This window comes from Homalodisca vitripennis, chromosome 2, assembly GCF_021130785.1.
Source record: "Homalodisca vitripennis isolate AUS2020 chromosome 2, UT_GWSS_2.1, whole genome shotgun sequence".
NCBI lineage: Eukaryota > Metazoa > Arthropoda > Insecta > Hemiptera > Cicadellidae > Homalodisca > Homalodisca vitripennis.
In genome coordinates, this window is record NC_060208.1 from 43,865,782 (window position 1) to 43,892,608 (window position 26,827).

The following is a 26,827-nucleotide window of genomic DNA, read 5'->3' on the forward strand; positions in this document are numbered from 1 at the left end:
TCTGCAATTGACTGCTAGAATAAATTGAAATAATTATTATTTGTTGGTTAGACTATACTCACGCATAGACTGCGAGTTGTATAGGATATGTCAAGAATTGTAATTGTTCCAAATGTTCGGAATAAAAATGATTTGAACTTGAATTGTCAACCGTCTATACGATCAAAAACCCACTACTGAGCATTAATCCTAATCTACTCTGAATCCAGTTAAGGTAATCCCAGAACTTGTACATAAATCATATTTATCCTTCTTTCTTGATCAATTCTTACATTTAAATTCTAATTAATTACTGGCCCCTGAACATTTGCTAACAGCCCTCATTATATGCAGTCTTCTCACATCAAACTACTGTATTAAAATAAGAATCATTATTCACAAATTGTCTTTGATTTTTATAAATTTACTTTACACCTATTTGTGTGACACATTGATTTCACAATTCTCTCTTGAATATGTGCCAATAAGTGAATACAGTGGATTCATAACAAGTTTCCTATACTGGTTTTGAAACTCTGGAGTATTATAGTAATTAAAACAATAATATAAAATGTGAAATCAATATTTATTACTTTGAATTAAGCCATTTAACATACAATAAAATTAATAAAAAACATTTTGATTTAATTACTGTTTTTAAAGATTTTCACCGAATACAAAAATATTGTGTTAAATTGAATGAGTAGTTCATAAACAAGTTGCCTGTAATGTTAAATAAAGGTGCATTTCAATACCTACGAATAGTTACGAGTTTGGTAAATCAAACATAAAGATTTTTTTTAATAAAGTGAGGAAGTTATAAAATATTGTAATATTAAAAATAAGCAACCAATAACAGTTTTCTGACAGATTTAGGCTATTGAGTCATTGGAATTGCTTTTTTCTATACGTTCACTCCAAGTTTGTGTTGACAGATTTATGGTATCAATCTCCTCTGAGTCCATGGACAAACCCCAATTCACTTCCTGAAACATTACATTTTTTAGGTATAATTAATAAAAACTTGTTAAGGGTGAACTATTAAATATGTAAATAACGTTTTTATAAAACTCTTCATACCTTTGTCTGCTAGGAGTATAAATTCTCACTAAAGGTATTATTGTAACTTAAACAATGCTAAATATTAAATAAATACAATTCGTATTTGGTTATATTTTATAATAAATAACAATTGTATATAATATGAAAATGATGTATTAATATTATATAATAATTAATAAATTTAATTTAATATCCCTATTTGTTATTGTACGACCTTAGTTCCTTGGGCATATTCTAGTGTGTCCATCCAAGCGTGGGAATATCTCTTAAGTATGTCCCAGAATATCAAAATAATTTACTAAGTGATCAACGTGGTGTTTATATATATATATATATATATATATATATATATATATATATATATATATATATATGATATTATCAATGTGCTATTGATGTTATAATATTTCTTTACCAGCACAACAATTGGTTTTATAGTAAATTTGTTATTTTAACTTTGACAAAAATTGAAGTTGGAGAACCTCTGGTGTTGATAAGTTTCTCCAACACTATTGGTAATTCATAGAAAACCAGTGTCTGAACCACTATGTCTATCTCACTACATGATATATGGTTTCCAAATAATTGTATATCATTCAATACCAACACTGTTAAAACGTGAATGGTCAAAACTCTATAAATGTTTGTGTAAATTGATATTCCTTGTCAGTGAGAAACTTTAAATGTTTTGAGTAACTAGTGTTGGGTTGTCAAATTGAAAAGTATATGAGACTTGTCCCGAGTTAGCGAAAATAAACTTCACCGGAAGTCTCCTCAATCGCAACAGGAGGTCTTGGAAGCGCGCCCCTCCCAAACTCGGAGCAAAGCAAAAAAAAAAAAAAACAATCACATGTAGTGGGAAGAGAGACAAAATTTCCAGTACATGATATAATTAATTAGGTGGCAAACATTTTTACACAAAAATACAACAAAATGAATCCCCTTGCCTACCAAGTAAAATAAATATTTAAACTGCAGCACCACGGTGCACCGCGTAAATTACAAACTAAATAACAAAAATAGATAGAATTCCAAATTGACAATAACATAAGAAATAGAAATTTGGCATATAAATAACATAATAAAATATAGAACTTTGACATAAATAATATAATAGAATATAGAAATTTGATATAAATAACATAATAGAATATAGAAATTTGACATAAATAACATAGTTTCAGGTACGGCAGTAGTAAATATAAAATTTTTAACTGGTAAATTTTTATGAACTGAGGGGAGGGAAAAGGTTGTAGAATTCCTAGGCCCACTATTTTTAAAAAGTAATTTTGTTTCAAGTTTGTAGCCGAAAATTAAAAAAATATATATTTAAAGCCGATTTTCCAAGGAGGCGGTGGCTTAGTTGCCTCCACGAATCCGAATTAAAGAAGAAATCCTCCCCTTCAGATCATGTCACTAAACTAAATAAATACTAGCTAATATACTGGCCCTCCTCCAGATATAATATCTGGCAGCGCTCCATAAAACCTGATCCTCTCAAGTTCAGTACAAGAAGAAGGAAAAAACATTTTAGATCCAACCCTGCTCAAGACGAAAAGAAGTACAGACAGTCCAGTTGGATGACGGTTCAGTAGCGCTGGCAGGCCGCGGGCATTCAATTTTGGTTTCAGTGCTGTTTCATTGGGCAGACTCGCCGCACCAGTCCCGTTGACGGCACTCACGGGGACCGTGCCGAAAGTAGGAGAATTAGCCAGCCATGGGCATCAGGACGAGCAGTCAACAGCCAGAGAATCACGTCGCCTCTCCCGAACGTGTCCGACCGCTCCGAACAGTAGCCGCTGCCGGTAAACAGCTGGTCAGTAATCAGTCAAGGTCAACCACCTGACCTCGACCAATCGGTCCATCCAGGCAGAAAATAATCAATACGTAGACGGAGTCACTCCCCCCACCGACTGACAAAAGTGGCCGAGGTGGGAAAAGTAAAAAAGACAAAACTATCCAAACTGAGCCCCGGCTCAGACTGAACTAGTTCAGAACTGCAGAAATCTCTACTCTACTATTTACTGTTTCAGTTACCTGGTGTGATGTTACAATCTGACAGTTTCCGACCATTTTCTAGTTGCTTCCCATCAAAGATCAAGCGAATGTCATCAACTGGAGTCCCATCATAGTATTCCACCATGCACTTGACAAATTCAACAGTGTCGGAGGGCACTACCTTCAAAAATATTCTATTCCCAGTGAGTTTCTTGATACAAATTTCGAAACACCTGAAAAATAAAAAACTAATACTTTATGTAGGATATTGCATTAACTCTTTTCTTAGTAGTATACAGCGAAGTAGGTACACGAATGCAAGTAGACACAGTCAGCATGTATGCTAAATAGATATATGCTACGTGTAGGGTTAACCAGTAATAGTGCTATCTAGTTTAACTCTTTGTTCTAGTATAAAGCGAAGAAGATACATAAATGAGAATAGGCATTGACCATGCCATTGGAGGCATCAGACAAGGGTGCAGAGCGTCAGCTCAGAGAGCAAACCCTTAGTAGTAACCTTCACCATCAAAGTCGTAATTGTAAACGGAGGATTGGGTAATAGATATATCATATGTGGTTTCTTATTGGTGTGTCCTGCTGGTCATCTCAAATGAATGCAGATACTGTGATTACATTCGTAATAGTTATAATAAGAAGGGGCATTTGGTAAGGGTTGAAAAGATTCCTAATGTTAAAGCAATTGCTAATAAAAATTATAAATAAATTTTTATTAATAAGAAACATAATAAGACTGTTTTGAAAACAAAACTAAATTGTATTGATATTATTGAGGATAAAGTTGGCAACCAGAAAGCTAGGGACGAGATAGATTTGTCTGAATTTTTAAGTTACAAAATGTTGAGCCTATCAATTGTGAAAAAGGGATGGTTGAGCCAATTTTTAATCATTTGAAAGTTACGAGCGAAGTAGTTTCATTTGAAATTGATGCAAAGACTTGTGTATCAGCAATTTCTGATAAATGTTATCAAAATATTTTATTGTAGTGTTCTGTTACGATCAACTAATCTAGTTTTGAGTTCTCATACAACCCACCCAATAAAGCCAGTAAGAAGTATGTAGAAGTTGAATTTGAAAAGCAACCAAATACTTTGACCTTGTATGTAATTGCTAATGGGGCTAACACTTTTCAAGGGAGAAAGTGGGTAAGGGAGTTAAAACTAACTTTAAAATTCCCTTGGCCTAATGAGAAATTAAACAAGACTGATTTAAATAATGATCAGAATAGTTCTGCAATGAATGTGTTGTTTGGAGAGTACACACGTGTATTTAATGACAAGTTAGGTAACTACAAGGAAGAACCAGTAAGGCTTAACCTAAAAACAGACTGACACCAAAATATTTTAAGCCTAGACCTATACTCTTTTCTCTTGAGGAAATAGTGGCAAGATAACTGGACAGGTTAGTAGATAACCAGATCTTATCGCCGGTTAAAAATAGTAAATGGGGAACTCCTATTGTTCCAACATTGCAAAGAAACGGGCAAATAAGAATATGTGGAGATTATAACGTCCTCATCATCTATTGTTTCTTTAGCTTTAAATTTCTCAACGTTTTTGTTATAAGGATCTTTTATTATTTCTTTGGGCCCGTTTGGTTGCAGATCAAGGTGGCCTTTTCTTCAAGGAGGGTGTCTCTTTATTTAGGGTTAAGGGGGTTATTTTCACAATGTTCGGTTATAGGTTTGCTGTGTCCAGCTTAAGCGTGTCCAATGTCTGGTAGTTATTACAAGGAATTAAGATGGCTTTTTATTTAACTGGCAGCAAATTTTGCAGTTTAAAGTGAGATACTCATATGATTTATTTGTGTTTGTTGACTTTCCCTCCATACTATGAAGTGAGTTTATGTTAAAAAAATGTTTTTGGAGTGGATTTAGGTACCTTGAAATTGTCTATGTTGGGGTTACTGCAGTCTGAGTACTCTGTTCGTGAAGGACAAGTATTTGTGAAACAGTCAGCCGGCAGTTAAGCTAGTCATTAAGGCATGTAATTGTGGTCACCGAATCATCTTGTCTGGATTTTATCTGGGCCAACTCCAATACAATATTTAGTATGATTTAAATTTTGTCTCTGGTGATCTAAGACAATTGGTGGTTGAGTCCCAGCTTCTACCTTAATTCTAGTTTCCAGTGTATCACTATCTTGTATGTGTACTGTATTTGTGTTTAGAAGAGCAATTTATGTTCCAAGATTTTTTATTTTAATAGATTGATCTTCAATGTGATGTTCCTGCTTTTGATCATGGTCTTTAAGAATATTTTGAATTTCCAAGTTATTTACTTTTCTTTGAACTTTGTAACTCTACTAACTCTTGGGCCAAGGATTCAATTCTTCCTGTATTTATCTTCTTCGTTAAGTTCTTTAATCTTAACTTCATTACTAGCTAGCACTGAATACTTGTCAACTTGCTTTCTAAAATAGATATTTCTTGCTTTTGTTGTAGATTTTCTTCCAGCAATGTTGAACATATTGTAGCAGCAAATTGTGAGTTTATCCTCCTCACTGACTAAGTTTTGTATAAGGTCATTTTCAATTAGACTGTTCACCAGGTAATTGAGTTGTTGAAAGTTTTGTTGCATTTTCCGTTACAAAAACTTTGGAGTTTTTGGCTGAAAATGCATCAAAACGATGGAGGACCGCACTTATTTACCTTATCTCTCTATGTGTAACTTTTTGTTTTTCTTTAATCAAGAAAAATTTGCATGATCATTGCTTTTCTTCAGAAGCCGAAATTGATGATGAGATTAATAAATATTTGGACTCAAGCCAGAAATGTTGTGATTGGGTAATTTTAATAAGTGGAAAATCTGACTTCAAAAGTACATTGGTGCTTATTAATGTTTTATCTTTTTGCTTTATTTATTTATTAACTCGTTCTCTGCCCTTGCTTAACTAGCTACTGCTATACATAAATAAACGTATGATTTACAATTATTATTGAGTTTATTTGTCACATACAGGGTTTTGTGAATTATACTGCGCCATGGGCACATACAAAAAATTATATCCAACATAGAAAAGTTTTTGGTGTATGTTAGGTTTGAATAAAAAAAATAGGTTTGAATTTTTGAAAGATTTGGAATCTAAATTGGGTAGATTTTACTTGAGTTCAAATTCAGTTTTACTTTGTGTGTTCCATTAAGGCTGCGCTCTACCACTCTGGTGAACGCTGATGCAAGGGTTTTGAATCTGCCTCATTGTAGGCTCATTCCTTGAGCTATTACAAACATATTGATGTTATTTAAGTAACTAAATATTTGTATACGTGCATTAGTTTTTTGAAATTTCAATATTTCGATTCAACTTAAGCTGCACATCAGGTGGGAAAGTTGTTTAAAAAGGGTTATTTTCAACGTTTCATAAAATAAAAAACGCGAATTTTTATTAAAGAAATAAAATACAGACATTCGTAGATTGGAATATAGTGAAGAGTAAAACTGCAAACGGTTTATTAAAAAGTTCTGAAGTTAAGGTACAATAAGGCAAGACATGAAAGGTCTGCAACCGGCTATTCAACGCTCTGTCAGGTGGCGTGCATGGCGGCTACAGCCGGAAAACTGTAGGCAACTCTCCTACCACTACCTGCTGGATATTTCCCCTCACCGCTTTCGCTAGGTTATAATGTGTGGCCTTTCAGTGTTGGTGTTCCTTCAGTTTCGTTAATTTATAATATCTATTCATACATTATTAATCAAGTTCCTATCTTGCACAAATGAAAAATTGTAGTAAATATTTTGTTTTTAAATAATAATGTATTATGAACAAGTTATGTATAAAGTATGAACTACAATATTTTTTATTTATTCGTCATCCGATCAGTGTGAAAAGGATAGGATCACAGGCGCCACTGAGCTCACGGGCAGCGGTATTATCAAAGGACCGCGCGCGGGGCTGGGTCTTTCCAACGGCCATGGACGAAACACTACTTACGCTCACACCGTTGCGCGCCCATGCTATGAATGATCGTGTTGTGTGGAAGCTCTCATATACATCTTCATATCTCCGAAATAGTGTTGGCGAACTCTTTCCGTAACAATAAATTCGTAACGTGTAACAACTACCTCTACCTCCTGGGGAACAATAAATTATTGATTATTGTCAATATTTTTCAAAATATGAGTGACATACCTCATTATGAGGTATTTTGTTTAGTGCAATATTATAGTCTAACTATAATAGGTTTTATTTGACTTAATGTATGATTGCTTCATTTGATTGTTAAACAAATCTCATTACATGAGCAGCTATACCCATTACAAAATAAAGGAATTAAAATTTTAATTTAAAATTCCATTTTAACTTTTTACTACAAATGCATATTGCCAGAACTAGTTTGATCCAAGATACCCTCGAGGGCTTCCTGTGAGAGACAGACTAGATGTTTTTATAACAAACTACAATATTATTATGTTAGTATAATACAATAGACGTGACAAGAGCAGCTGATATAGTAATTCTGTAGTCCATTTTCAAAAATGGGTCTTGTCCAGTCAACTTGATTTTGCGTTATTGATCAAAAACTGTTTTCGCCATGTAACAATGATGTGATAGCATAGGTTATGTACTAGGTATTTAGTTTAGTGTCTTCTTTTTTCTAAACAAAAATTATTTATTAACACACACTAAAATAATTATCAATCATTTCCACGCCATCCATGGTTCATCCTCTTCTTCTTCAGTCTCCTCTCATTGTCCTTCGGTGTTTAGGGCAAGTTTATAAAAGTCCAAATCATGCCTATCATTCCGATTTGGCCCAACATGTTTTTTCAGGAGTTCTTTACATCATTAGCTTTTGGAGGCTTGGGGAGAGAAGACCTAACACAATTTTTTCTGGGACTGATTTGACCACGATTTTTATTTGGCTGTGTTACAGTTTTTGATGTGCCTGTGTCGTCGCAGTTGTAAGATAACTCCCCTCTTAATAAAATGTTTCCACTTTTACTTCGATTTAAAATAAATCGTTTTTTGGAGCAAATTTAAAATACCATTTTCCTTGGTTTTTTTCAAAACTTGTGCGATAGTGTTTTTTCCAGTCAAAAAACTGTAAACCATCCTCTGGTTTTTTGACTGTAGCAAATTCAGAAAATACTTTATGATATTCTTCAGGTTTAGTAATAGTTTTCCATTTTGTTAACACGTTTTTCAATGTGGCCAAACACCCTATCTGGGGGCAGGTAAGAGTGACCTGGTGTTGGACAAAATATGGAAATATTTTTGACCTGTCTTGGTGCTTCTTGAAGGAGCCACTTGCTTAACATCCCTATTAATATGGAGTTTTTGTTTTGGCCTCCACAGCCATCCACAAACAGTCTACACCTGACTGTCCTGGTTCAAAATTTGTATTTTTAAGAAGATCATAGACACAAGATACAATCTCATTAGACCCCTTTCCACTTTGGATCTCATTCCAAGTATATGTGAATGTGTTTTCTATATTTTGTTTGGATTTTGAAGAACCCTCACACATGGTGAAATTGTAGACATAAAACTGTCTACTAAAGTAACATTGTTGGTCTGGTATGTTTGGTAGCACCATATTTTTTTGGCAGTCAAAAGAGTAAGTTACATTGGTGCTAACCACTGTTTTAAGAGCATTAAAAAACCTTTTGCTCTCAGTTTGTGCACTCTTAAAGAAAATCATATAAGATAATTTTTTTCCTTTGCAGTTTCAGCCACTTTTTAGCATTTCTTTTAACTGAATACAACGTGAGCTCTTATCAGTAGCTGGAGTACCATAGCTGACATTGTAGTCATATACAAAAATATCTCTAAAATAGCCATACTTAACCTTCAGAGCTACATCTAAGTTATCCTGATTATTGTACATTCTCCAAAGTTTTGCGTACTGACAAGTCACTTTGAAGGTACTAGCGCTTAGAATTCGCCCTTGTGTAATGTGACTCGCATGCTGCAAGTTTTTTCAATAAAGCTCTTAACACTTTGTCTTTTAGGAAAAAACAAAACAGTTTTTCGGTCACCACCTCTTTTTTCTTTAGGGGTGGATCCCATGTCATTCATTTGCTTTTTAGCAGTCTCTGGATTCGTGATTTTCATACATTTAATATAGAACGAAATGTTTGTTGACATACCTGAACTAAGATGTAAACCAAGAAACTACAACTTGGACATGGTTTCAATTTTGATCGAAAACAATCATTTAGCAATCTTTGCTAAATAGGACAAGGTTTTCATATTGCTGCAAAACTAGACACAGCGGACATGATTCTGTTTGAAACAACACAGTTCAGGACAAAGACCCACTTTGAAACAACATGTAGTTTTTAAAGCAAATTTAAATGGGACAAGGACTTTTTTGAAACCAAACAATTTTCTTTAAAATGTAGTCCTTTACTTGTAGAATCCAAATCTGTGCATAACTCAAAAAAGTTTTTTCGTGGACAAGACCCATTTTGAAACTGGACTCCTCAATTCATTTAATTCACATGTATACCTATATTATCCCTTACAGTCATGGTGACTAGTGGTACCTGTTAAAAAACAAACTACACAATTAAATATGACAGATAGGTCCGTATGTGTTATTAGTTTCAATGCAACATTAATATTTGTGCATCCTCCTTCCTGATCAGGAGGAAATTTTTAAAAAATAATAAATGGTTTAGAAAATAAAAAGTCTTGCGGCTTTGACAATATCTCTGTCTCTTTTGCTAAAACATTGTGCAAAAAACCCTTTGTCCAATATTAGAACACATAATAAATACCAGTTTTGTTACTGGCTGTTTTCCAAAAATACTAAAACAAAGTGTTGTTGTTGCCACTGTTAAAAAAAAACTAAAGAAATAAAAATTTGATAATCTCAGGCCGATTAGTCCTTCTATCTATTTTCTCAAAAATTATGGAAAAAATTATGAAATGCAGACTTGTACAATACTTAAATAGTTTTAGTTTCTTCAGTAATAAGCAGTTTGGCTTTATGAAAGGAAAAAGCACTGAGGATGCATTGTCCTCATTTCTTGAAAAAATATATAGTAGTGTTAATAATAATAAGAAAAAGTTCAGCAGTTTTTATAGATTTTCGTAAAGCGTTTTTCGATCTTGTCGATCACAAATTATTATTGTTGAAAATGGAAATGATTGGAATAAGGGGGTTGGCTTTGCGATGGTTCACACAGTTTTTAATGGATAGAACACAAGTTTGTGAAAGTAATGGACAAAATTAGTAAACCTGAAACAATAAAAAAGGGGTTCCTCAGTGATCGGTGTTGTCTGCAATAATGTTCTTAATATTTATAAATGATCTTTTGGAAAAACAATATGATGGTGAAGTAACAGCTTTTGCTGATGATATAGCATTCTTTTCTTCTAGTAACAATAAACAAACCTTGTGGAATAATGTAAATAACACTTTAATAACTGTGAGACAATGGTGTATTGACAATAAAATGAGAGTGTTAATGTATCTAAAACAAAATACATGAATTTTGGCTCCACAGAAACTTAATTTTGAAAAAGAAATAAGATTTCATTCTATGAAATGTGCTCTAAATATACAATGCAATTGTGAAGTAGTTGACAAAGTAAACTATTTTAAATATCTTGGAGTTATAGTTGATTACAAGTTATCTTGGAAAGAGCATATTGAAGAGTTAATTAAAGTGTTAAGAAGTAGTATAAGAAAATTTTACTATTTAAGAAATATGTGTGACATAGATTTACTTAGATGTCTTTACTACGCATTAATAAATTCAAGACTCCAATACAGTATACATTGTTGGGGAGGGTAACTTTTAAAACTCTAGTGAAAAAGAGTGAGAACCTTGCAAAACCATTTTATTAGAATAATTTTATGTAAGAAAAAAGCTAGAATCTTTTTTTCCACTGTTTGTAACAGCTTCAGATATTGCCTGTCCAGCACCTCTATATGTTTAAAGTATTGCAAATATTTTATACGAGAAGGGGAAACAACCAAAACTGAACAGGTACACCATAAATATAACACAAGAAGTAAATCACCCAACTTACTCAGAAAGCCAAAGGTCTTAAAAAGTATTTTACTTAGATCTTTTGTATTTATTGGACCACAAAATCTTTAATCTAATTCCCGAAAAAAATTAAAAGAATTAAATCTTTAAACATATTCAAAAAAACCCTAAAAAAGCTGGCTTTTGTTGGATGAGGAAATTATGCAGTTGACAAAGAGTATTAAGTTAGAACTCTTTTTTTATTTATTTTTTTTGTTTCTTTTTCTTTAAACTCTTAAAGAAAATTAAAGAAAATTGATAACTGGTTAAAGATTTTTGTTTATATAATTTGTTTAAGTTTTGTATTGTTATTTAGATTTGTTGGTATTTCTATATGTGTTGTTAACTATACTTAATTAATATATTTTATTTATTATACAACATTTATTTACATTATTTATTATACAACATTTATTTACATTATTTATCATAGAGAGTTACAGTTTACATGTTTTAATATAAATAAATTGTTAACTGGTTAAGGTTTTGTTATATAATTTGTTAAGTATTGTTATTGTTATTTAGATTTGTTGATTTTATATATGTGTTGTTAACTATATTTAATTAATTTATTTATTCATTATACAACATTTATTTACATTACTTATTATAGAACATTTATTTACATTATCTATTATAGAGCATTTATTTACATTATTTATTATACAACATTTATTTACATTATTTATTATATTTATCTATGTGCACAAGCCCGAAGATATTATGTGTCAACTTGAGGTAGACTGAATAATTAGTTTTTTAATTTTTGTTGCCTAACCATTGATACTGGATAATGATGGTTAGTGGAATTCCGAGACGAAAATGTATTTCTAATTTGTATGTACTTACGGAATAAATATCATTATTCATTATTCATATCATTATTCATATTTTTGCGTAATGAGGGTAATAGAAATTGTATTTTTATAACTAAAATGAGTTGTTTCCAAAATTTGAAGAAAGATGTTAGAGACATTTAATTCATTTTGCATCTAATCCAGTATACAGGGTGAGTGGCTCTTGGTGTGTGACAAAATTTTTTGGGGTATAATGCAATGTAAATGTGATACAATGGTGGTTATAAAAAAGTCTAACTCCAAAAATTAGGTCTGAAATGAATTATTTTCAGTTTTTTCTAAAAAAAAACCGTGTTTTTTGTACGTAAATCTGATATTTCTCAGCAAAGTATGTGAGCAAACTACATCATTTTTAGATTCTCCGTTAAATTTTCAATTTGAAAAGGTTATCGGTTCAAACGGTAAGAAAAGAAAATTAAGGTTTTGTGATGGAAATGCGCATTGAACTCCATGACAGATTTACGTACAAAAACACTGGTTTTTTAGAAAAAACTGAAAATAATTCATTTTAGACCTAATTTTTGGAGTTAGACTTTTTTTATAACCACCATTGTATCACATTTACATTGCATTATAACCCAAAAAATTTTGTCACACCAAGAGCCACTCACCCTGTCTGTATATACTCAGGTGAATTTTTATCCTATACAATTTGCTAAGTAAAAACTGTAATTTCTCTCATGTTGGTCTTGTGATATTTTGCTTGATTGTAATTTTAATGTCTTGTTGTGACTTTGTTTTTTGTTGCTGAATTTTTTTATGTTACTATTGTTCAATTCTGTAAAGTTTATTGTTGTTACAAAATTATAATTACATTCTAATTTGGCAGACGCACAGAGAGTGACATTTAGCTGTGTATATTAAGTCGTAAATATATGAACTGAGCTCATAAAATATGTAATTTTTTAATATACTGTTGCTGGTAGCGTGGTTAGTTAGTCTTAAAAATCTTATGTTATCTGATAATTCTAAAAAAAATGAAAGAATGATTATATTTACAAGAAAATGTGTGGGTTTACATTATGTATCAAAGAATTAATAAAATTATGTTAGTTTTGTTGATAACATTAAAATTATTTAAATTTTCTATGGTTTTCATAACAATTCCTGCCTTGCCCAGTTTTTCCACGTATACCAGATCGGTAGACACTCTGACCTGACAATATCACTGGAATGATTACGTTTCTGTTCGTTTTCAAATATTTCAGTAGACCGAATTTAAATTAACAAAAATAAAATATATTTTACTAAAATGTTTTATTGCATAATAATAAAAGTATGTTGTACCAACGAGTAACGGTAGGAAAAGTACCGGTTACAGTTTCATACTGATTTAGCCGATCTCCATTGTTACGAGCCGTACGCCACCGAACGCATTTTCTTTCGGCAAATAACTGAGATGCTCCGTAATCCCGATACTGCGATCTCTGGCCTGTGGTACATCTCAGTCTTAACAAATCTAAAACATGTACTGTAATAAAAGTGAAAGTGTCATGTAATGTTATTCACATGTAATATTTGAAGGAAGCCACTCCCAGTCTGATTTTCTCTATAATATTTTACGTATCATGTTTTGCCTAAAGTTTACTACAATATTTTAGATTATGTTTAGCGATAGTTTTCTTGTGTATCTTTGTGTCCATTTACTGTCAGTATATAGGGGCGGACTAATGTGAATAAAGCATAGTCTGCTTTATTCGCATGTGGTGTGGGTGAAGTGGCTGAAGAGTGAAAGGCCTACTAGCCCATCCCTGTTAAAAACGAAGCTGTGCGCTCCAGCGCGTGTGTGAGTCGGACGTCGAGCACCTGGCTCGGGTCCCCCGCTCGGCAAATGTCGGAGGCGCTCGGTAAGTTCCGATCCCTTCCACAGCAACTACTAATTGCCCTCCCTACAACCGATTTTGTCAGCGCTCCAAGCGGATTTTTGAAACATCATACTGCGATTTCTGGCCTGTGGTAGAGCGTACCCTTAAGTATGGGACTGGTAGTAGTAATTCCTGAAGATCTGAGAGTTCTGGTTGCCATCCAATATTCAATTGTTCATCATCTAGTATATGTCTATTCTGTTATTTTACAAAAATCGAGATTAACACAAATAATAAAATGTATTACTGTATTTAATAACTCAAATGTTGATTAACGTTGATGAAAAAAGGTTCTTCTCAGTCTCATATTAAGCCTTCATACAAAAGAATAAAATTCCATTATTGTAAAGTCACCAGTTGATGTAAATTCACTTTACAACTCCAGGTGTTGTAAACTTACGTTGCAGAACAATCTCCTTGATATTAAGATTTAATGTATTTTGTGGTATTTGGTCTAAAGAAATTACTTTATTTTATCTGATGATTTAATTTTACAATAGTTTATGTATTTCTGTCTTATATGTATGATAATTTGTATTATGTTAATTTTAACTCTAAAATAGGTTGCTAGTTTAATCTTAAATTAAAATCTATTGATTTATATATGTTTATTGTAAGTTTTCAAAAAAAATCAAAATTGTATTCTTCTTCTTGTATGGATTCCTGTGTGTGTGTACATATGTGGTATAAACTCCTTTAGTTATTTATTAATCTTTTATAAACAAACATAAAATAATATGAACTATTAACTTTTCAAAACAAAACAAAACTGTAATACGCTGAAGGCAATTACTTTAATTTTTGAACACCACCTAACGTTTGTTAAGTCTAGCACAAAAACTAGTCATACAACTTAAAACTTTCTGAGTGAACCTCGTGTTGGATTAAATGTTGTGCCCAAACCAGAGTTTTAACCTAGGTCTCTGGGATGGTAATCTGAGATGTTAACACTTGATTATCAAGGATGCATAGTGATATATACAACTTAATTCATTTCGTATATACATATGGTTTAACAGATTTGATGAAATTCAGTTACATTATCTTTTCTCAAGTAAACTGTTATATCCATTATTTGTATGATCATTTTTCAGATTTGGGATGATAATTTTTCTAATTTTAAATTAAGAACCTGAAAATATAAGGTAAATAATGTGATAATTTGTGTTTTAACTAATACTGTTAGACACGGAAACAGCAGTTATATCACCGTCAGTCAATAAGATAAAGAGATCGAATAGTGTGTTTGCATATGGTTAGCTGACAGTAATACATCTTTTATTTACAAATCTGACTATTAATTTTAACACTTAAAACTCCAAACTACTTTATGATCTACAGCTCGTTTATATTAAAACACATACCTTCGGCTCCCTAGGAGCTACGCCCTTAGGCCTCTAAATGAGGTCATTTTCAAAGCCGGGAATAAGCGAAATTTGTTATTTTTGGACTTAACTAAAGTTAAGTCCCGACATTAGATTAGGGATCAGAAGTTAAAAGTAGACCCATTTTGTTGAATTTTCCGGATTTAACCAAAGTTTTGATTTTACAGCCTTTTTTGGCTTAACCGTTAACAATAATACAAAACCGTTGGAGTTACAACAATAAGTGACAAAACCCTTCTTGTCGGAAATTTAATTTTGCGTTCCGATTTTACTCTCAGATTTTTGCAACGACCTCTGGTTTAACCGGTATAGAGCTAGGGAGAAAAGAGTGCACTGGTCAGCTCTTGTGACTTTTTAGAGTAATTTCAATCTAGATTTTACTATTGTTGTATGGTTCCTAGGGGTTACATAGGTTATGATAGGATCATGCCAAATTTCTTGTCTGTAGAATATGCAGAGAAACTCCAGAGGGGGGGGGGTCAATGTTCATGGGGGTAAAAACGTTGTTCTTTACTGGAGGATACTGTCTGTGCAATTAAAATAAATAGAGAGCAACCTTTACCAGAGAAAGAAGTATATGTGCTGGTAACAAATTTTCAAATCACTATTTCGCTCTTTCATTTCGGTAAAAAGTTCAAACCAGGAAGTTTGTTCTCTAAGAGATTTAAACAAAAGCAACTACTAGATGAACATAAACAGAATTCACTCTGCCCCTATTTATACTGACGCTTCGCTGTCGCTCAGCATATTTCCTATGTGGGGTTGTATTCACTCGTTGTATTCGCGTTTTCAATTGTGCTGTTGGATTTGAGCTACAAACTTTGGTTTAGCCAGTACATAGCTTTGGAGGAAAGATTGCATTGGTCAGGTATTGTGAATTATTTAGCGTAAAGAAAATAAACCCGTCCCTAAGCCAGTAGGTAATCTTTATTAGATTATTAACTTGATCAGGGGGTTTAATTTACTCAGGAGATTATCTGGTGATACCTGGAAATTCCCGGGGGGGGGGGGGGGTTAATGTTACCGGGAGTTAAGACACACGTGGATCACTTTTGGACGGTATTTTGTCTGTGAACATAAATAGAATTCGCTATATTCCTATCTGCTATTTACGTTTCGCTAACGCTAAGCAAATTGCAGATGTGTAGTAGTACAGTCGACTCTCAAAACTCGAACCTCAATAAGTCGAATTCTTTGATAACTCGAATTTTTTTCCATTCCCTTGAGAAAACCTGCCTAAGTCGAAAAACCATGCGTAACTCGAATTAATTTTGCACCCGAATTTTACCTCAATAACTCGAAGTGATAGAAAAATTACCTCTATAACTCGAAGTTCAGTAGATAAATCGAAGTCTTTAAATGCATTACTTCTACAACTCGAAATTTTCAGATCAACCCTCGCTAACACGAAGCTGTGCTGTGTTTACAGCGAACCTGTGTTAGGTCATAGACCTAGTCGAACAGGTCTGGACATGTCGCTGAATTGTCCGACTGTCTGCCAAACGTCAGTGCCGTGTGCTGTCAGTTCCCACGCATTTAGTCAATAGAGTGGCTCGTTCTCGTTCCCGGTCTAACCCTGTTTTGCGTTTAGTGAATGTGAGTGACTACAGTACAGTATGAGTGACAACGTGAGCATTAGAAAAGTGAAAACTTTGAATATAGGGGACAAGTTGAAGATAATAAAGTTAGTGGGTGAAGGGAAGAGGAAAAAGAAAGACATTGCCGCAGACTTCAACATTCTTTGCAGCACGCTGTCAACGATCTTGAAAAACAAAGAAGAAATTCAACAAAGGGCTATCGAAGGTAACTTAAAATGTAAAAGGAAAAGAAATGCTGAATTTAAAGATGTAGAAGAGTGCATGATTAAATGGTTTAAACAGTGCAGAGAAAAAAATATTACTCTAGGCGGCCCATTGATAAGAGAAAAAGTTGAGCACTTTGCTAGATCTTTGGGCCACATATAGTTTAAAGCCAGCAATGGGTGGCTTGAAAATTTTTAAAAAAGGCACAACATTTCTTTTAAGAAAGTTTGTAGAGAAAGTGGAGCTGTAGACAATGACGTAGTAGTTGATTGGAAGGCTTCATTACCAGATCTCATTAAAGATTATAACCCCAAAAACGTATTCAATGCTGACGAAACTGCTCTGTTCTTTATGTGTCTCCCTGATAATACTTATGAGTTTAAAGAGGAAAAATGTCACGGGGGCAAACACAGCAAAGAACGAATTACTCTTTTGCTTGTGTCAAACATGACAGGCACGAATATGTTAAAACCTCTAGTGATAAGGAAATCAAAAAACCTCGATGCTTTGCTGGAGTAAAGTATTACCTGTTGACTACACAGCAAATAGGAAAGCATGGATGAATGCGGAGTTGTTTGCAGATTGGTTACTTAAGTTAGATAAGCAAATGGGCAAAGGGAAGCGAAAAATTATTTTATTTATTGACAACTGCAGTGCTCACAACACTATTCCTGAGCTCAAATGGGTAAAGGTCCAGTTTTTACCAGCAAATACAACATCAAAATTACAACCTCTGGATCAGGGCATTATTAAAAATTTTAAAGTTCTTTACAGAACTGAAGTTGTAAGAAGATTTGTGGCTGATATTGAAGACGGAAAGGAGTATTCAATCAACCTGTTACAATCCATGCGATTGATTGACAAGTGCTAGAAAAGTGTAACAAAACAAACTGTTGTCAATTGTTTTAAGTCGTGCGGGTTTGCAATAGATAGGGACCAAGATGTTCCAAGTGACAATGACCATGAACTAGAACCGAGACTTCCCAACGCTGAAGCTGAGTGGACTGTGATAAATAACGAGCTCCCGAATTTAGACTTTGATGATTTTGCAAATGTCGACGAGGGTGTTTCAGTCTACGGATCATTATCGGACCAAGACATCATCGCAACTGTAACAAGTGAAGACGTCCTCTCTGATGATGACAATGACGACGGCATGGAGCAGCCACCGGACATCACAACCAAGGAAGCCAAGGCCGCAGTGAACACTTTACGTAGCTACTTAGAACAATCAAGTGACGTACCAGACAACGTGTTCTCTGCTGTTGTTGTTATTGAGAACATTATAGACTTAAATTCTGAAAAAAGCCTTAGGCAGAAGAAGATTACGGATTATTTTCAAATTTGAATTGTATGTACGTATGAATTGTAGGCATACATTGCAGTGTGACAGTAAGTACAAATGCTGTATGTAGTTACAGTACATACATTAGTTTTGTAAAGGATGTAGGGAATAAAAAACATAGTTTATTTGTACCTCTATAACTCGAATTTTATTTTGTTTACCTCTGTAAGTCGAATTTAGTGAAATATTACCTCTATAACTCGAACTATTCTTAAGTCAAACTATACGTAACTCGAAGAAAACAGCCGTTCCCTTGAAATTTGAGTTATCGAGAGTTGACGACTGTAATCACTCATTAACGTAGTAATAAAAGTTCAATCCGGATCCGTAATGAATTTCACAAAATGTAGTCGCATCAAAATTACAACTCTTAAAATTGCCAATTGCGACAAAGATTTTGCCATTGAGAGCGATTTGGGGCTTACAGAAGGATATTCGACAAAAAGCTAGTTCCTTTTTTGTACACCTCAACATTTTTTATTACAGAAAGTTATAGATTTAAGCTAGGACAAAGTTTCGGCCGCTATCAATCCCAAAAACAAAATTCTGACGTAAAAATCACGAAATATTTACATTTAAACGCGTTTTGTGGCCAAACCATTGAGGATAGTTCAAAAAGTTTTTAGTTATTTTTTGTATATCACTCCATTTTCTACTTCCAACATTCCACATTTTTTCAGTTATGACCAACGGTTTGGCCGCTATCGGGTCCGGAATATAAAATATCACGTGGAAATTACAAAAAATTGGCATATAATCGCATTTTGCGGCCAAACCGATGGATATACAGCAAAAAGTTACTGAACCTTTTCTGTAAATCGTATAATTTTCTAATTTGATAGGTCAATTAGACTTAAGCTACGGCCAACCGTTCAACCGCTATCGGGCTTGAAACATTATTTTTAACTAAAATAATCTCTGGCATGTCAAATATGCGAGCGTTTTGCCACTTAACCAAGAGATAGGACAAAAGGTCACTGGACCTTTTTTGTACTGACTAACGATTTTTCGTCAGATCCTAGCTAGCTCAAAACGGTTTCGCCCGCTATCGGGCTTACAAAAAAAGTCTACAACGGTGAAAAATGTGTGAATTTCCTTGAATGTTTTGAGGGGTTTAAAAGTAAAGATTTCCTGATATCAGACATTTCCTGTTGGTTATACGACAAAAGGTACCTGCGTACAAAATTTAAAGTTTCTAGGACTTCTAGAAGTAGGTTAGAATTTGTACACATATATCATTCAGTCAGTTTCACATGCGGCTGTATAGGATATAGGATTTTGCAATTTGTTCGTCTATTTTTGTAAAGCGACTAAAACCCTAACCAAAAATATGTTTTTCACTCGAAAATGACACTCAAATAACCGGAAATGAATAATGTTAGTAATATCTGACTGAAATAGATGACGTGTCTAAAGGTATAAAAGCGTAAGCACAACCAAGTTGTTTGCTTGTTTTGTTCTGAAAATAAATATTCTGATCTTTAATCAGAAGTTAGTGGTTTCCAAACATTCTTAAGTAACATCACCATCCACTTCCGCAGATGTTTCTAGAACTACAGATGTATTTAAGTTGTGTGTTTTTATGTATAGCGTTTCAAGGTGTACACAGTGTTATATAAATTGTATGCACCGTGTCAAAAGGCGCACTAGGAGTGTTAAGGGTTAAGTGTAGCAAGCTACAAAATAAGATCCAAGAAACAAATCAACATCAGATGTTTTCACCCTTTTTAATACCCTAGTATTTGACCACCACCGAAACCAGCAAAGCTGCCAATTTATTTATTTCTCAAGGAAGTTCTTGATAAACTACATTGTGTGCTTATACAGTAGGCTAAAATTCAAAATAACTCTTGGCTACTGAGCTACATCTAGTAATAGAGATTGCTTTATTCAAATTAACTGCTACTACTATCTGGTGTAACTTCTGTTAATTTATTTATTTCATCATATGATTTTACTACTAGTACATCTTGTACAAATACAATCTGATCTGTATATGTTATTGCTTTGTATTGTATTACAACATAATCTGTCTTACCTCCTGTGATCTTGTAATAGGTCGATTAGTCGTTTCTGGGACTGAATAATGTCATTTTTATTTTGAAGATCTTTTTCACTGTCTCTGAGATTTTGCTTCGATGATTGTAGATCCATGTTTAACTCATCAATCCTCTTCTTTAATTTAAAAATTTCTTCACCATTTTCTTTTTTTATTTTTTTTTTACTTTGAGCATTGAGTGGCGTTTTACCTGAAGAATTGGCTGACATTAATTGTTTCGATACCTCCAAGTTTTCTTGTGACTTCTCCATAAGTTCTTCTTTTAACTTAATTATTTCTTGATTTTTAGAATCTAGCTGTTTTTTAAAATCATCAAAGTCCATTTCTTTCTCTGAAATTGACTTACTTTTGGAACTTTGCAGCAAACCATTAATTTTTTCCTCCATGCTTTTGTGTAGATCTTTAATAACTGACTCATTTTTCAACAATGTTCCTTCAAGAATATTTATTTTAAATACAAGATATTCCAAATCTCTAGCTCCAGCAGATGCACCATTTAATCTAGGAGTACTTTCCTGGTTATTGTAAGACACTTCGTTGAAGTTATCTCTTGATGATGACCTCGCTAATGAGACGTCTTCTCTGAGTTTAGAATTTGCTTCTTCAAGAAGATATATGTGGGAATTTTTTCTGTTAATCTCTTCTCTCAGGTAATTGATCTCGTCCAGATGTGACATATTCTGGAAAATACATGATAAATATTAACCTAATTCATATTTGAATCCTTTTTTAATTTGATATTTTTAAAATTATTATCAGACAGTTTTAGTGTCGGTTTGTAGCATTATAACTTTTATAACACATGAAAAAAAGATATGCTATATATAGGTAAAATGTTACATAGGTAATTTCTCTAACATGCGTATACTACATAAACCTGCATATTGGGCAAAATAAAATCTTCACAAAAGACGAAATTGGTTGAATAATGTAAAAATAAAATCATATGATTGTTGCACTGAACTAACAACTGTGTTGCTGAAATCTCTTATATCTACACACAGCTTTATCTTAAGACGTTTATTGAAGTTAAATAATGTAAAAAATTTACATCGCAAAACTATGTGTTTCCTTATGTTGTCAATAATGAAATATTACTAAGGCAAGGGTTATTGTAAAGCAAATATTTTGTTAAAACGGTAGGTACTTAATGATGAAAATATTTTACTTTTTCCTATGATTTTTCGTCTTACTATTTTTGCAAGTGCAAAGTTGAAAGTACAAAATATTTCAGTATCAGCTGCTTAGGTATAAAACCATTTGTTTCACACATATTTCTTGCTGTTCTTGTGAGAACATAACTGTTTAAAACAAAGATAAACAGAAATAGGTCATTGCATTTTTTTACTTTATTTATTTAACGTTTTAGTTTATTCACTTATATAAGTAATTAAATAGAGAAAGTCATATTCAACTTGTTTTATAACTGTCTTCCTATTCTAATTTGGGTATATTCCTCCTATTAAACTGGGTATAAACCCTAGAACTGACAGCTGGTTTTTCTCTAACCAACAGGCTGTTTTGGGATGATTTGTTAACTTTTTTTAATATAAGTGAACAATCTTTTCTTCCTGTAAACCTACATGTATGTTTCTTATAATTTATTTCACGTTAACGTAGAGGTATATTTTGTTTACAATGCTGCATCATATAAATACTTAATTTAAATACGTATTTCAATTTTCCCTTTAAGTCAAAGTAATAAAAACCACTTTAAAAAAATAGAAAGGTGGAAGTATACCTAGAAGATATAGTTATGTGACTAAATTATACATCCCAAGATATAGCCAAAAAGGTTTTACACATAATGTTGAAAAGGTCATATGGTGGGAAAGGTTAATTCATTGCGAATGTTGACTTTAGCTCGAGTTCACCTTCCTTTACATGCAGCATCTGAAATTTGATGCTGTCGCAGACCTGATTCCTGAAATCTGAATTCATGTTCGTTTGAAGGGATCGAAAAATAGTCGGTGATGAAGAACGAAGAATCTCAAAAACGAACTCTTTGCATCGTTTTGACATCAGAGACACCTAGACTACAGAATGTAGTGCAATCTAGGTGAAGAGGTATAATCATTGGGTGAAGTGAATAAAGCTGAGCAAATGCTCTTTCCTCCAAAAAATGAGTACGTACTCCAGTTTTATGTGAATAAAAAGAACTTGCTCAGTGGAGGCTCGGAGCACTTTCTCATGTTGACGACTAAACAATTGACTTGTAGTATCTACTCACCTTTTTAGGTGAATAAAACTAGGCACTTGCTCCAAAATGTAAGCAGGTACTCCAGAAATTACCGATCTACTCATTAGTAGATACAACTTGCTCAAGTTAAGATGTTCAATCTTGTGATGGCAGAGTTTTTACCTTTTCGTGCTGTAAAACTTTACAGAGTGCGTCGGGAATCTCGAGAGCAAGACTACCGAGCTCCTATCGTTTTAATAAAATGAATGTTGAGTGGATTAGTGATCATTTTCTTGGGGAAAACTTTGAAAGGCGTGGTGGTGCGTTGCCCAATTTAGACAGAATGCGTACTTTTCTTCGATATGTTGGTGGTTTCGGAGTAGTGTTGCCGAAGATGTTGGTATCGACAAAACTACAGTCACAAAAACCATTTCAGATGTAATGGCAGCTATATTACTGAATAAAACCATATGGATAAAATTTCCTTCTACAAGAGAAGAAATGGAACAACAAAAAGCCAATTGGCAAGAAAAATACAGATTTCCTTCAGCCATTGGAGCTGTTGACTGCACTCAAATACCTATACGCAAGCCTTCTGACCATGGCGATGAATATATAAATAGAAAGAGGTTTCCAAGTATAAATGTGCAGGCAACTTGTAATTTTGCTGATGAGTTCACAAGCGTAGATGCTTCAGTGCATGATGCACGAATTTGGAGAAATTCAGATATTTACAGAATTATGGAATTCAATCAAGCTAATGCACTTCTAATTGGAGATTCAGGTTACGGGATAGTTCCTTGGCTTATGACGGCCTATGAAAACCCAATAACTGCTAGAGAAAGGGCATACAATCTGTGTTTGGCCCAAGAAAGAGTAATAATTGAACGTTGTTTTGGTCAGTTGAAACAACGTTTTCCAATTATGCAAAACAAAATTAGGATTAAAACTGAAAATGTTCCATCGATAGTTGTTTGTTGCTTTATTCTTCATAATGTAGCAAAAAGACTAAGTGATGAAGACTTTGACTTTAACATTGAGGAAAGGCAAAACAATGAAGTTGGCAATGTAGAGAATCGTAACGAAAGAGACATCCGCAATAGAGGACAACAGAGAAGAACCGAAATTGCTCGGCTGATACATGGAGCTTAACAGCTTAAAAAGAATGTACTGTGTAAATAAATGTTCTGGTAAAAGAATAAAAAAATTTACCTACTTCCAATTCCTAAAAAAAAACACACAAAAAATAAAAACAATACCAAAAATATCTAAACTCTGGGGTCGTAATGACCGTGTTTACGTGCGTACTACTTTCAATAGAGCCAGTCTTAGAGCCGTAAAGCCATTGTCTGGGACAGTCGCTCAAGGGTTTAAGGTAGGCAGTGTACGTATACAACACGGCCACAAGCTTTGTTGTAACACAGTAGGACCTAACCTTTGCTTGTGGCCGTGTTGTATATGCGGTTGTACACACTGCCTACATAAGACCCTTGAGAAAGTCGTACGCACGTAAACACGCTCATTACGACCCCAGAGTTTAAATATTTTTGGTATTGTTTTTGTGTGTTTTTTTAGGAATTGGAAGTAGGTAGGTATTTTTATCCTAGGATCAGGATGAGAATTTATTTTACATTATTATACATTTACTACAGAGTATTGAACTCCAATCCATCACAGTAAGTTTTTGATTAAGAGTTCCAATTATAGTTTGTAGTTCCTCTGTTGAAATTTCCGTTTTGCTCAGATGGTACTGTTGATTGTGGCTGATCGATTTCCTTAGACTCTTCTCGATTCAATTGTATATCAACCAAATTTTCAGCTTGAAGTACTCAAGCTGCGTAAGTAACACCAAACGTTGTAGCTCAGGCAAGGTCAAATCTTTAGTTTCCCCAGTTTCAATTAATTTTAAGTTTCAATTAAGTTTTTTCTTTGCTTGTTTAACGTTTGGTCCTGTTACTTTACGTTGTTCAGTAGTTGAATCTTGTGTTTTTCCTTGTCGATTCTCAGTTGTTTTGTCCGAGCTAGTTTCAAAGTTGGTGGAATCCACCGAAGAGTCAAAAGAAACACTGTTTTCATTCTCAGTCTCTTCAGTCCCCACAGTAACAGCACCTGAAAACGTAAAGTTCTTTATTACAAGCGTAGTTCTGAAAAAAATTAACACAAAGTATACCAGTACAATATGAAGAAAAAATGAGAGTTTATTTATCATGCCCACAAGATCAAATAACTGTTATAAAAGGCGAAATTATTTTTTTAGCAGTTTGAACTGAACTTACCTTTTAAACGCACAATAGCCGGGTTGTCGGTGTCACCTTCAATAAAATCAAGTAACACCTCTTCCCATGGTTTCAAGATAACCTTCTTGTTGCCAGTCTTGTTAGTATCTGCCTTTGACTTCACTCTATTCTTCATATTTTGAATTTTTTCAAAATTTGGCCTGAGTCGAGATGCAATCCCAATTCATTATCGATTCGATTTTGAATCTCTTCAATGGCTCTGTTTCTTTTGTTTTTGATACTTGGTATATTACTCTTTTCCAAAATAACTGGATATTCCTTTATAATCGAAATAAAAGAAGCCTGGTTTTAAAGTTGTGGGTTATTCCCTTTATCTCAAGCCATCACTTGTTTTGTTGTAACTCGTGAGAGAACTAAAACAACAATGCGAATGTGGACGCTGAATATTAGTGTTATCTGCTCGATATCTGGACAAGTTGCAACACGTCTGTCTAGCACAAGTTGGGAACGGGAACTGTGAGCACTTGCTCCATTTGCCTGAGCAAGTCCTCTGGCCCAATATTGACTTTTTATTCACATCGAATCAGAGCACTTACTCGTGTTAGAAGGAGTTACTCCTCATTACATGAGCATCTGCTACGAGCATGTACTCCAACTTTATTCACTTCACCAATTGTCTCATCAATTGTGCACCTGATGAGGACAATGGGTGAAGTGAATAAAGCTGAGCAAATGCTCTTTCCTCCAAAAAGTGAGTACGTTACTCCAGTTTCATGTGAATAAAATGAAATTGCTCAGTGGACGCTCGGAGCACTTTCTCATGTTGACGACTAGGAAAATTGACTTGGAGTATCTACTCACCTTTTTAGGTGAATAAAAACTAGGCACTTGCTCCAAAATATGAGCAGGTACTCTAGAAATTACCGATCTACTCATTAGTAAATACAACTTGCTCAAGTAAAGACGTTCAATCTTGTGATGGCAGGGTTTTACCTTTTTCGTGCTGTAAAACTTTACAGAGTGCGTCGGGAATTTCTAGTGCAAGACTACCAAGCTCTTTATCGTTTTAATAAAATGAATGTTGAGTGGATTAGTGATCATTTTCTTGGGGAAAACTTTGAAAGGCGTGGTGGTGCGTTGCCCAATTTGGACAGAATGCGGACTTTTCTTCGATATGTTGGTGATACTGGGTTTCAGAGTGGTGTTGCCGAAGATGTTGGTATCGACAGAACTACAGTCACAAAAACCATTTCAGATGTAATGGCAGCTACATTACTGAAGAAAACCATATGGATAAAATTTCCTTCTACAAGAGAAGAAATGGAACAACAAAAAGCCAATTGGCAAGAAAAATACAGATTTCCTTCAGCCATTGGAGCTGTTGACTGCACTCAACTGCCTATACGCAAGCCTTCTGACCATGGCGATGAATATATAAATAGAAAGAGGTTTTCCAAGTATAAATGTGCAGGCAACTTGTAATTTTGCCGAAGAGTTCAACAAGCGTAGATGCTTCTTGGCCAGGTTCAGTGCATGATGCACGAATTTGGAGATATTCAGATATTTACAGAATTATGGAATTCAATCAAGTACTCCTAATTGGAGATTCGGGTTACGGGATAGCTCCCTGGCTTATGACGCCCTATGAAAAACCCAATAACTGCTAGAGAAAAGGCATACAATCTGTGTTTGGCCCAAGAAAGAGTAATAATTCAACGTTGTTTTGGTCAGTTTGAACCAAACGTTTCCAATTATGCAAAACAAAATTAGGATTAAAACTGAAAATGTTCCATCGATGGATGTTTGTTGCTTAATTCTTCATAATGTAGCAAAAAGACTAAGTGATGAAGACTTTGACTTTAACATTGAGGAAATGGCAAAACAATTAAGTTGGCAATGTAGAGAATCGTAACGAAAGAGGGACATCCGCAATAGAGGACAACAGAGAAGAACCGAAATTGCTCAGCTGATACATGGAGCTTAACAGCTTAAAAAGAATGTACTGTGTAAATAAATGTTCGTAAAAGAATAAAAAATACCTACCTACTTCCAATTCC

At 33.8% G+C, this 26,827-nt stretch overlaps 1 protein-coding gene across 3 annotated transcripts in view; it reads right to left on the minus strand.

Moving 5' to 3' along the window:
- Nucleotides 1–548: 548 nt before the first annotated feature.
- LOC124353864 (polyubiquitin-like) overlaps nucleotides 549–26,827 on the minus strand; it is a 43,316-nt gene continuing 17,037 nt past the window's right edge. For all 3 annotated transcript variants that reach the window (XM_046803895.1, XM_046803894.1, XM_046803893.1), the window contains exons 2-4: nucleotides 20,334–21,034; nucleotides 3,079–3,272; nucleotides 549–965 (exon numbers count right to left, since the gene is read on the minus strand). In XM_046803895.1, the coding sequence (XP_046659851.1) occupies nucleotides 925–965; nucleotides 3,079–3,272; nucleotides 20,334–21,031 (933 nt within the window). In that variant the 5' untranslated portion in view covers nucleotides 21,032–21,034 and the 3' untranslated portion in view covers nucleotides 549–924. The remainder of the gene's footprint in view (nucleotides 966–3,078; nucleotides 3,273–20,333; nucleotides 21,035–26,827) is intronic.